Here is an 11913-nt window from a genome sequence, read left to right as displayed (position 1 = left end):
TTGATTGGACAATCGAGAAATTAACCAATGATAATCTCTGTTAGAAACTTCCGAACTTGAGTAAATTCTAAACATGGCCGCTTCCAAGAAAAATTGTGCGTGTAGTGGCATTCGCAAGTGTTTACTGTGTGAAGATAAAGGCAGGTTAAAGAAAATATCGCAACATACAGTGGAGGAGGAGCACACTAAGGCAATTCAACGGTATAATTTTTGTAACTTTTGTGGCAGAACATTTCCTAAAGGCCAAGAATGCTTGCATCAAAAAGATATTGAAGAGGACAAAATAAGACTGAAAGGTGTTACTGTTATTCCTGATTTTGTAAATGAAGACGAGGAGCAAACGATTGTTACAGAAATTGACAAAACCATTTGGAAAGCATCACAATCTGGAAGACGAAAGCAGGTAAACTAAGATTTTAATGTTCAGTTGTTCCAGATGTACATAACCGACGTAAACTGTCTGATGATCTGCACTTGTGATTCACTACTGTAGTTGAGCAAAGACAGTCATCACCAAACAGCTTCAAGTTAGTGAATGTTCAATAGTAATGACCAAGGGTATTTATTTCTTGCAGGACTTTGGACCGCAGGTGAATTTCAAGAAAAGGAAGCTAAAGGAAAAAAACTTTACTGGTCTGCCACAGTTCAGTAAGGTTTTAGTGGAACGCATGTGGAGTATGGTGCCAACATTGTCAGATTTTCAGCCAGTTGAACTGTGTAATTTAGAGTATGTACCACACAGAGGATCCTCCATTGATCCTCATTTTGATGACTTTTGGGTGTGGGGTGATCGGTTGGTCACGCTAAACCTCCTGTCACAGAGCACTCTCACATTCTCTGATGAAGGATACAATACCGAAGTTTCTGTTCCAATGCCCAGAAGGTCTTTGATCATAGTCAGGGGACCAGCTCGTTATAACTGGAAACATGCTATAAAAAGACAGGATATTGTCTCCAGGAGGATTGCTATAACACTGAGAGAACTCGCACAGGAGTTCTGTGAAGGTGGTGAGAATCACAGTGTTGGAAGCGAATTAATAAAGACAGCATTGTCATTTCAAGGGAAGTCACTTCAAGTCACTATGAAGGATCATGAATGCTAGTGCCATGCTAATGTGTCATTCTATATAATACCATAACCAACAATTATAAGATGTCAAGAATGCCCATTAAATGTGGAAAATAAATCTATTTTAATGCAACTCAGAGGAGAACTTATGTGCAGGTATTTTAAGAAGGCCTCCCTTGACTATAAGCATTCACTGAGTCAAATTCTGCTTTTTGTGTGCTGTCCTCAACATGACATAAAGTTAAGTAAAATGGATCAGATTGCTCCAAGTGTCATGTCTAATGACAGACTTGCCCTGTCATCCCTCCTCCCCCCCCCCCCCCCACCCCACCAACATATTCACCCTTTGTTAAGCGGGTAGGAAGTGAATATGTTGGTGGCTGCTAACATATTTTAATTGAAACTAAAAACGAAATCAATCTCAGGTTGAGCACCCCCACTTTTTTCAGTAAATAGATAAATTAGCAAAACAGAAACTAAAGTAATAAACTCCACTCTGATATCTGTGGACGGATTATTGGGTGCTAAGTCCAAATGTACACCTTTGCCTTCTTCTGCGGCCAAATTTAGAATTAATTAATTAATTGACTTTGATTAACAAGGGTAACACACAACAGTCTTACGACTGACAAAACCCATGGCCCTCGAATTCCCGATCGAATTGGAATTTAGAAATGTTGATTTTTGTACAGCGGCTGTTTTCCCACAAGGGAAATTTAGCAGAATCCTACTAGAGAAGACAAGAATATCAGCTCTTAGTGATAAACTGATTTTTTATGGCCTGGAGAAGGTGTGAATCGACGTAAATTTCAGATCATTCTTCAATGCAATTTTACAAAGAACTCAGCCAGTGACAGAATGTTGTAAAGGAGAACAAGTGCACCGAGGAATCAGGACTGGAGGGCAATCACATGCTATTAAGAGACACAAATACGTCTTGAATCCATTGGCTCAATGATTACCGGTAACTTGTCTATCTAGATTTTTCCTTTTTGGTCTAGGGGTTAGGGCCAGGTTTGGGGAAAAAGGTTTAAAAACATCAAAATCTCAAAAAGAAGGCTATTTTTGCTATCGTTGTACAGAAAACTGCTAGATAGTGCATTTTACCTCTTTAGCTGACTGCTTTTCGGCATATCAAGTAGTTTTAAGGAGCACAAAAAAAGACCAAAAAATGGAATCTTCATTGACAGGTAAGAGTGTAATTGGGCCCAGGGGGACTCCCATATAAAAAGGACGGGGGGTGCTCGTCTGAAATTTTGAAAAGAACCCCTAAGAGGTACCAAGATCCTGCTTTGTGGGTGTGGCTTGAAATTGTTTCCACCCCTAATAGTTACCAATTCTAAAACAACACATTATCTCCTGTCATATTTTTTTCGTCTCAGTACCCTAAAAGGTACCTTTTGAGGCTGGACATCCTAAGAGGTACCAAAACAAGCACCCCTGTCCTTTTTATATGGGAGTCCCCCCACCCCCCCCCCCCCTTGGAATGAGTAAGTAGGTCAACATCAATTTTCAAATATGACAACACCCAAAGAACATGGTATGTAGACTTATCAACTCTGTGTATTTAGTAGGAATTTCACAATTTGTGGCATATTTAAGGATAAGGAAATCTGTCATTCAGTTGTTTAAAAGTGCTCATTCATAATAAGGGACGGTATGTGAATAGTCTCCTTTTGGCTCGTCACGCAATCTTCCTTTGCGTGACGAGCCCAAAGAGCGTCTGCACAGGAGGCTAGTATGTGAAATGAGGGAGTACTTTTTCTCAATTAATTATAATAAAGGTATACGGAGGGCTGAGAAAGGGGTAAGTTTTCTGTCAAAATGGAATACAAAGGGTAAGGGGTTGGACATTGGGGTGTAGCTTCTTCGTATAACACCTTGTAGATAGCCCCCCTCGACGAAGGTGGCTGACAGCATTTGGCACAAACCAAACTTGAAATTCCCTCACTTGAACATTTACAAATGCGCGCGTACTCGTCGTTGTATATATGACCCATAATGGTTCTTCTATTTGTGTTATGCGCTCCCTCTGTTGGCAAATCATGTTTTTTGCTCTGACGTTTGTCAACTGAGCTGCCTTCTTCCGTTTTAGGCCTCACAGCCGAAATTGCCTATGGAGACTTAACGCGTCATTCCTTTTGTTCTCTACCTTCTCCGATTATTTTCTTTGAATTTTTTTTTTTTTTCTGGCCTTGAGAAAATCTTACGGTCAGGTGTGTCTACACGAGAACGGAACGTTTGAGAACAGCGGACGCCTGACAAAATAAATGTGTGCTGGTGAATATATGAAATGTATTAAATTTGAACTGCGTAGAATGCTGAAAAATTATGAATGATCATCGCAGCTTTTAAGGAGTTGTCAAATAACGTCTGGAAAATAAGAAAAAATTGAGGCTTGAACGGGATTTGAGCCCAAGACCTGTGCGGTAATGAGGATGCTCTACAAATTGAGCTATCGAGCCAACTGGGAGCTGGCCAAGTTGCGAGTTCGTAAGATACCAGTAGATGCTGAAGAATGCAAGTGAATCTAATAATATATATATTACATTTAAACTGCGGAGAAAAATGTAAAGACATGAATGATCATCGCAGCTATGTACGTGAATGGAATTAATGTATGTAAAATAACACCTGAAAAAAATATATACGCAGTTATAACATATGGCATGTGGGACGATATGGCCGCTTTTCGCATTGAAAAGCTCCTTTTCGGAGAGAGAGCGTATGTGTGCCATCAATCTTTACTAGAGTAAAAATGAAGTTCTGCTTACGGACTCTTGATCAGGTTTGGGTTGCCCACATTTCGGTTTTTAAAAAGCAGTTACCTTTCTTTTCAAAGATTTTCTTGAGGAGCATGTCTCTGGATCCTCCCCACCGTACTGGCTAACGCTTTGGCATTTCAAGCTTCTCCCACCCACTCAAAATGCTGCTGGGCCGCGCCCTGCCTCACTTTTTATGGTAATGATCCAAAGTGATTTCCAGTACAATGGAGTTTGTCAGTGTCAGGTTTGATCAAGTTTAGGCGCCTGATAAAACTAATAACCGAATAGGAGATTCGAATTATGCTGACAAAGAACTATTCGATGTGGGGGCGAAACCGGCAGCTACCTTCTTGCAGTAGTCTTGGAGGTCGAGAAATCTTGCAGTCTTGTGTTTATGAATCAGACATCATCATAAGGTGCTTTTGGTTTCCTCTGCTTAATAGGGAATGTAGCCTGCGATCAGGCGTTCTTTTTTCTCGGCAAATGGGGGAAGGTGAAGGTTCCCTTCCCCCATCCGCCAAAAAGAATAAAAGAAAGCCTGATCGCAGGTCATAAACAATCTATATAAAGGCATTCTGTCACATCCCCTTCGATTTGTTACGTGATATGACTGAATTTATGAAAACCATGTCAATACTGTACCAAAACAGCCATATGCACTTAATTTGATTTCACAACTCCAAAAGGCCTTAAAATCACTCCAAGCGATAAAACAACAACAACAACAATAGAGGGAGGAGAGCAAGAAAAGGAAGATAAGAGAGCGAACCGAGGAAAAGATTGACATTCTTTTTTTATATCGTCTACTTTAACACTGTTTTCATAAATCCAGACATATGTATAGGTGTTCTTTCACAACCCCTTCGATTTGTCATGTGGTGAAGGAGACAGGACTAGGGGCTCAACGTGCCTTTCCAATGGCGCAATAGTCTGAGTTGAGACAAAGTTCATAATGTATGGCTGCATAAAATTGGTGGTCTGATTTGATTGGCCCGACCACGCCTCTTTTAAGGCAGACGCTCAACCAACTCAAACAAAGAGCTGGTAAAAAATCTGACGGCGCAATGGATCAACGTAAGTCGTTTATTTGACTAAAAATCTAGAAGATCGGTACTGGTCTTTTCCCAAGATTTGCCTCATTAGCAAACTGTTCAAACGCTTGTGAAAGTCGGTCACGGCGAAAATGTTAGCTCTCGAGTGTAGTATTCAAAAATCGCATATTCTCTGGGTACGTGGCCAAAGTGCTCATGAACAAATGCATTCTTTGTAAAATGTTTAGCCTGTGAGCGGGCTCTTCGCGGGGAAAATGAAGGAGCCCGCGAATAAATAGTCTGCCTTAAAATCAGGGTTGCACAAAAATTACATCATCCTTAAATTCCTTGGTGGGAGGCGCGGTGGCCTCATGGTGGGTCCATGGTTAATGCGCTCGTCTCCAGATTGAGCGGTCCAGGTTCAAGCCCTGGCTGGGGACTGTCTGTTATGTTATTGGGCAAGACACTTCTCTCACAGTCCCTCTTTCCACTTAGGTGTATAAATCGGTACCGGTGAACTTAATGCTGGGGGTAACCCTGGGATAGACTAGCATGCTACAGAAACTGGGATAAGCTCCGGCCTGATGGGCCACCTTGCTCGTATGCAGACTTTACCTATTTAGACTTACCTCAGATTCCTCGAGACAGCTAATCGTACTGTTACCTTTCAATATTTCAGAACTGATATTTGTTGTAGATCGATGATTGTGACAGATATGACCTATAAATATTTTCCTTGAAACGGACGGATGTACGGTTTTAGCAACTTTAACAATCATGGATTTTACTAATGTGAACGGATGCGGTTTCACCTCAGAACCTTTTTATTGGAAAGCGTTTGTGTTCTTTCCGACTTTGGGCGACTTTCACAAGTCCTGGTCTGAAGTTAGTCTGTGCAGTGCTATGTCATCATCACCCAGTTCACGCACTATTGTCCATTTATTCAGTCCATGCCTTGGTTAGCCACATTGTTTAGCCATAATCATGCATTTCTACTCGAATGCAGAGACTCCAAGTATATTCTGGCCACAGATCTTGCTGGGGCAATACTGGAGCACTTGAGAATGCTGAACTTTGTTACATCTTTGAAACTACTTTGAGGGGACACTGCACAGTAACCAGTCAAAAAGCTTGATGCTAGGTGGTAATCCTTTCCTCAGAGAATCAAGTAAAGGGAGCTTCTTAGCCTGTTGTGGGATTTTAGATGCTGGAAAGGGTGAATAAGAAGAAATAAGCTTTCTGACTGACTGCTTTATTTCTACCACAGACACAAATAAGAATTGGGAAGTGATAATGTAGAAAACTTCCTAAGATTAGAGGTCATTAGAAAGCCTCCTAAGATGAGAAAACCTCCCAAGATATTTTTCCCGTAAAACATCTCCCTAGACACCCCCAGGGGAGATGTCAGACAGACCCATCTTCAGATTACGACTTAATGCTACAAGTTCACATTTCAGTGATAAGAGATGCTTTCTTTGGTGGCTTTGATCCTCCCCATGCCTGCTCTAGGTTTTCTGTTTGTTCCTTATGCTGTTTATAGGACATGGACACTTCTGCATGTATCACTTGTATATCAAGAGCAAGGGATTCCAAGATGACAGTGTTCGAGTGAACCCATGCTAACAAAAACTCTGCTTTCTTTTTTGCAAGCCATAGGGATTTACACAAATGTTCTTCTTGCTGGTTCAATTTAGGGTTCAGCTTCAGTTTTTCCCTTCCTCTGCTGAGAAGTCTACAAAGATGCGACATCGCATGTTCTACAAAGTTTGTTCTTTGTTCTTCATTAACCTTGTGTCCCCTGATCAAAGATATAACATCAAGAATGACCAAATGAGATAATTCCTCAGAGCAACAGAGGTCCTTGGAATGTTGTAAAACACTCAAAGAATTATGAACCACAGACTCTACGCTCTCAAACACAGAATTTTGAGACAAAACTGGTGAAAGCTGCAACAAATCCTCAGCTGCCTGGTCTAGACTGTCCTCAGGGCACCCATTGTATAGTCTCATGATATAAGCATAGGAGAAGAGGACATCAATACAACTGAACTGAACATTTGGATTTGGAGTTGAAGATTTCATGATTGAACTTAATGGAGGAATATTCCTTTTGACTGGTGGAATATTGTGATCTCTGTTTTGTTCCACTGTTTGAGGTTTCTCATTATTTGAGGGCTGAATCTCTTCTGTAGCAGCATTTTCTTTACTTAAATCCTCTATCTTCTTCCTAAACGTCAACAAAGGAATTTAAAATAAAGTAAATACCACATCCAAGAAATAGTAAAGAAAGAATAGTAACCTTGAATCATGACAACTGCAATGACACAAGGAACTTGATAAGCATTTATTTGGGAGAGATGACCTTGAAAATATTTGGCTAGAAGTCGTGAACAAGAACTGAGTATTTTTCCATCTGGCTGACCCATCTGGCATCAAAGTTTGCAACATGGCTGTATTAGCCAATTTCAAATTCAGTATTTTGGTAATTTTAACCTGGAGAATGCCCTTTTAGCATTTCAACTGACAAATTTTACTTAGTATAAAATCTTATCCTCAAGTTTCTATGGCACTTTCCTGGTTCAAGGGGGTGAGGGACATTTGAAAACCTTGGACAGAACATTTGAATGACTGTTTGTGTTCTCTGTACTAAAATCTGGAAATAGTTGTTCAATCAGGGTTGCAGACAAAATGTGGGGTAGGCCATGGCCTAGGCCATGGTGAAGGCCATGGCCTACCCTGTGGCCTACCCTATGGCCTGCTGTCAGATTTTTAAAAACATAAACATAACATTAGTAAAAGTCGAATGAGTACCGGTACTCTGGCATAAAATTCTATCCCTCTGATAGGGGTATACTAAAAAGTCACTTACATGATTTTCCATGTCAGAGGGAACAAAACAATACAAATCTTACAGCACTCAGCCTTGAAATATCCTATTTCTATCTCACCCAAGCATTCAACCATAACAATACAATAATACAATACAATACAATACAATACATTTATATAGCGCAAATTCCATAAAGTAATGTTCAAATGCACTTCACAATGTAAAGTACGTAAAAAGGGTAAAAATTACACTAATGAGGTAAATTCACACAGTAAAAATGGAAAACAGGTTAAGAGGGAGGGGAATGGCCAATATTGCATGGTCGCTGAGGATATGCAAAATAGCGGCTCCATGATCCATACCAGCTGCCAGTTTGTAACTTATAGTGGAATGCTAGTATAAACATGTAATGAACAATGGGCTGTGACTAAAAGTGGGACTGGGACATGGGATGCGGGACTCGGGGACGTGAGAACCCAGGGACATGTGAACTCGGGGACATGTGCACTCGGGACGTGTGGACTTGGGGATGAGTGAAGTGGGGAATGTGTGGACTTGGGAAGGTGTGTACATGGGGACATGGGACTTGGGGATGTGGGACTCGGGGACATGGGACTCGGGGACATGGGCTACAAGGATCTGGGGACTTGGGGATGCAGGAATATGGGGACACAGGTACATGGGACATGGGGACATGATAAGCAAACATCACCTGATTTTTGTGCTAAATGTGTAAAATATAATTTTCAGTCATGTCCAGAAAGGCAAGGATAAGGCACAGGTTTTGTATTAACAAGAAAATGCAGTTATTTAGTTACCAGGAAAGTCCTCCATGGCTGCCAACGAAGTTTACAACCCCTTGCATTGAAACTTTTCTGTTCTCACACTATAAATGCCATTTGTCTGTACACAACAATGCAACAGCACTTTATTGACATTTCTATCAACATCACAATGATATCAGAATCGTAGTCAACAACAGGAAAAAACTACCCAAACGTTCAAACACTTCTATAAACATCAGGCAAGAACTCACTAAGGGGTGGGAGTGTAGGAAAACTGTCGCAGTGTCTGGCAAGAAAAGAAAAACCGAACAACAATGAACGAGTGTGAAACTGACACCCTGACTCATACCCAGGTCCCCCCAAAGGCATTCAGTGTGAGAGAACTTTGTTTCCTGCCTCTTTTGCAAGCTCAGCCAGCAGGAAAAACATTACTCATTTCTCTCACAGTAAGATAGTTAGCAAATGTATCAGGCCAAACCATGGATGCTGGGAATTGTCAGCTACTGCTGACAAGCTCGTCAGGATATAATACCTTTCTGAACACCACTGAGTCCACATATCTCCGAGTCTACACGTTCCCAAATCCACACATCCCCAAGTCCATGCATCCTTGAGTCCCACGTCCCTGTCCCACTTTTAGTCACTGCCCAGAGAACAGCTTAATGTTGATATGCTACCACACTTCAGTAGGGAAAGCAAGTTAAGTTTGTTAAATGTTTATGAAGGTGACGCCTGCATGTCCCTGGATGCAGTTACAAATTCAATACTCTACAGCACTAAAAAGGCACTTAAAAAACTGTCCTGGAAGTATATACTATTGGCATCATCTTGCCTTCAGATGTTGTCCTATACAATGCCGTTCACTGCATGTTTACACTAGCACTCCACTTTATGTTTAAAACTGGCAGCCGGTATGGATCGTGAAGCTGCCATTTTGAATATCCTCAGCGACCATGCAATATTAGCCATTCCCCTCCCTCTTAACCCGCTATTAAAGGTTATGGTTGAGTGCTTCGGAGGGGTATACATCCAAGAGAGAGAGAAATAGGATGTTTCAAGGTTGAGTACTGTAAGATTTGCATTGTTTCATTACAACTGATGTTGAAACTCGAGTTAGACCATGTTAATTATGTTAATGTTTTTGAAAATCTGACCACCTGTACGCCACAGGGTAGGCCATGGACTACACCACGGCCTACCCCATGGCCTTTAGGCCTACACCACTTTTTTTCTGGAGTTCGTTACCTGTTTTTAATTCCATCCCTTAGACTCCACCACGGAACCCAAACGTCAATGACGTTAGAAATCTCTCCACTTTTCACGGCCGATTCGAAATCTTTTCGCTCATCCTCTGTCAGCGCTGACCAAACCTCTTCTGGATCACTGTTTATGTCTATATCTTGGAAGCGTTCCTCTAGATCCTCAGTGTCACAAGTCTCCTCTTCTTTATCTTGTTCCTCTAGTTTCTTCATCATCTCAAGTGTTTTTAGCTTGTCTTCTAAACTGCCTTTTTGTTCTCTCAATGCTTGTAAGACGCAATCTTTGTAGAAAAGTTCGGAACACTGCAAGTGTTTATCGCTCTTATAACACGTACTGGAACAGTAACGAACATTACAGCGGGGACACGTGTACTTAGATACTTTCTTCAGGCAAAATGCACAAGGAGAGTTGCTCTCAGAGGGCGAAAGAACGTCCAACAGACGTCCACTAACTTCTGCCATTTTGGATTCCCTGACTGGTTCCCAGTCTTTCCGAGCTAAGATACAAGGCCGAAATTATTTCTGGGAAGCTGCTTGGAAGCTGCTCAACTTCGGAAGAGTACTTGGCAAGTATCAAATGCGGCTGGTAATTATAACGCGTTAGAACGACAAAATGATTGACTCCTACTTTGTTAAGAAAGAATCAAATGGTACCAAACGCAAGCTGGATGAGAAAGAAGAGGAGGAGGAACCTAAAATGAAGGCAAAAGTTGCTGAAAGTCTAAACAACAGCTCCTGTCAAGCTGCTTCAATTTCAAAATTTTCATTTCTTGACAAGGATAGGAAAATGGATCTCCAGTGGAAACACATAACATCAGAAAACTTGAATCTTGATTTTGTGCAGCTCTTCACTAAAACTGAGGCAGATGTTCTCTTCCAAGAAGCAGAGAAAGTTATCAAGTACAATGAAGATAGTAAAGTGTTCGTTCATGGAAAATGGCATAAGGTACCGAGAAAGCAAGCTGCGTATGGAGACACAGGTCTGACTTACACATTCTCTGGTGCAACAGTTGCAGCACAGCCGTGGAGCAATGCTCCCTTTCTTAAATGTATTGGCGACCTGATTTCATCTTTGTCAGGTGGACATAAGTTTAACTTTGTTCTTGTGAATAGATACAAAGATGGTAATGACCACATGGGTGAGCACAGAGATGACGAAGCTGATCTGGTCCCTAGAAGTGTAATTGCATCTGTGTCATTAGGTCAAGCGAGGGACTTTGTATTTCGTCATAGAGATGCCAGAGGAAGTAGAGCCAAGAGAAAGATTGATCCTGTTAAATTTGAACTGTCACATGGGAGTGTGCTGATGATGAATCACCCCACAAATGTTTACTGGTTTCATTCACTTCCTGTGCGAAAAAAGGCAATATGCCCAAGAATTAACTTGACCTTTAGACAGATGGTTGTAAAAAAATAAAAGAATAATAAAAATTTTTTCTTAATTGTCTCAGTGATGTGAATCTATGTTTCTGCATTACAGTTTGACCCTGCTAATTCAAACTTGGTTAATTTGAATAATTTTCCCATTTCGTCAAACTCAAAACCATTTCCATTGTATTTGCTCTTCAGTCATTTACTATCAGTCATTTTGAACTCTGCACAATCAGGAGGTGAGCACACTAACCATGAGACCACCCTCCCCTTTCCTGAGACCACCAGAACTAAAAATCATGACATTTTATCTTCATTTATTTTATATGCACTACTTTTTTCTTCACTATCTGCTGTGTGTTGCTTGTGTGCATCTCAATTCTTGCAGAGCTTGGAATTTCCATATTTTTTAGAATTGCAAAATAGAAATGCAAAGGGCTGCATACATGTGATATGTGGAGCCGGGGGGGGGGTGGTACTCCCTTATGTTGGCTGTATTGGTATGTGCTGCCCCAAAGGGTATGGTTTCTCAGCTGTTTTGGTCATAAATAGGGTATTGAGTTTAGCCATTTTAATCATTAATAGGGTCTGGATTTTGCAACTCTATTCTTGAATTGGGCAAGTTTTTTGGAAGAAGTTACTTTTTCTTCATTATCGATGACACCGATCAACAAAAGCCCTTCATGAATCGATCACAGTGCCTTTAACATTGGTCTGCACTAGGGAACTAGGGTCAGGTCCTAAACAGAATATTGAAAATTGTAGAATTTGGTCATAAACAGGGTAAGGGTTTTGGGAAGCGG

The 11913-nt window shown here is 41.0% G+C and overlaps 3 protein-coding genes across 3 annotated transcripts; 2 read left to right on the top strand and 1 right to left on the bottom strand.

Annotated features, from left to right (window-relative positions):
• Positions 1-60: 60 nt before the first annotated feature.
• On the top strand, positions 61-1384 carry LOC145462466 (alpha-ketoglutarate-dependent dioxygenase alkB homolog 4-like). Its single transcript, XM_081446003.1, has 2 exons — positions 61-403; positions 576-1384. Exons 1-2 carry the CDS (start codon positions 74-76, stop codon positions 1101-1103), a joined length of 858 nt encoding a protein of 285 aa, XP_081302129.1. The 5' UTR covers positions 61-73; the 3' UTR covers positions 1104-1384.
• A 1155-nt stretch (positions 1385-2539) lies between these two features.
• Positions 2540-10211, bottom strand: LOC145462417 (zinc finger HIT domain-containing protein 2-like). The gene is made up of 2 exons (XM_081445941.1): positions 9726-10211; positions 2540-7092 (listed from the first exon to the last, which is right to left on the bottom strand). Exons 1-2 carry the CDS (start codon positions 10199-10201, stop codon positions 6312-6314), a joined length of 1257 nt encoding a protein of 418 aa, XP_081302067.1. The 5' UTR covers positions 10202-10211; the 3' UTR covers positions 2540-6311.
• A 141-nt stretch (positions 10212-10352) lies between these two features.
• On the top strand, positions 10353-11483 carry LOC145462470 (DNA oxidative demethylase ALKBH2-like). Its single transcript, XM_081446006.1, has one exon. It carries the CDS (start codon positions 10353-10355, stop codon positions 11154-11156), a length of 804 nt encoding a protein of 267 aa, XP_081302132.1. The 3' UTR covers positions 11157-11483.
• The last annotated feature ends 430 nt before the right edge of the window (positions 11484-11913 follow it).

This window comes from Orbicella franksi, chromosome 12 (genome assembly GCF_964199315.1).
Source record: "Orbicella franksi chromosome 12, jaOrbFran1.1, whole genome shotgun sequence".
In the NCBI taxonomy this organism is placed as follows: Eukaryota; Metazoa; Cnidaria; class Anthozoa; order Scleractinia; family Merulinidae; genus Orbicella; species Orbicella franksi.
This window is presented reverse-complemented; position numbering and strand designations above follow the sequence as displayed.

Excerpts from the sequence above, each read along its gene's own strand:
- LOC145462466 (XM_081446003.1), top strand. The coding sequence starts at position 74 with ATGGCCGCTTCCAAGAAAAATTGTGCGTGTAGTGGCATTCGCAAGTGT. Across the intron at positions 404-575 it reads AATCTGGAAGACGAAAGCAG|GACTTTGGACCGCAGGTGAA; the intron begins GTAAACTAAGAT and ends TATTTCTTGCAG.
- LOC145462470 (XM_081446006.1), top strand. The coding sequence starts at position 10,353 with ATGATTGACTCCTACTTTGTTAAGAAAGAATCAAATGGTACCAAACGC.
- LOC145462417 (XM_081445941.1), bottom strand. The coding sequence starts at position 10,201 with ATGGCAGAAGTTAGTGGACGTCTGTTGGACGTTCTTTCGCCCTCTGAG. Across the intron at positions 7,093-9,725 it reads AGGGATGGAATTAAAAACAG|GAAGAAGATAGAGGATTTAA; the intron begins GTAACGAACTCC and ends GTTGACGTTTAG.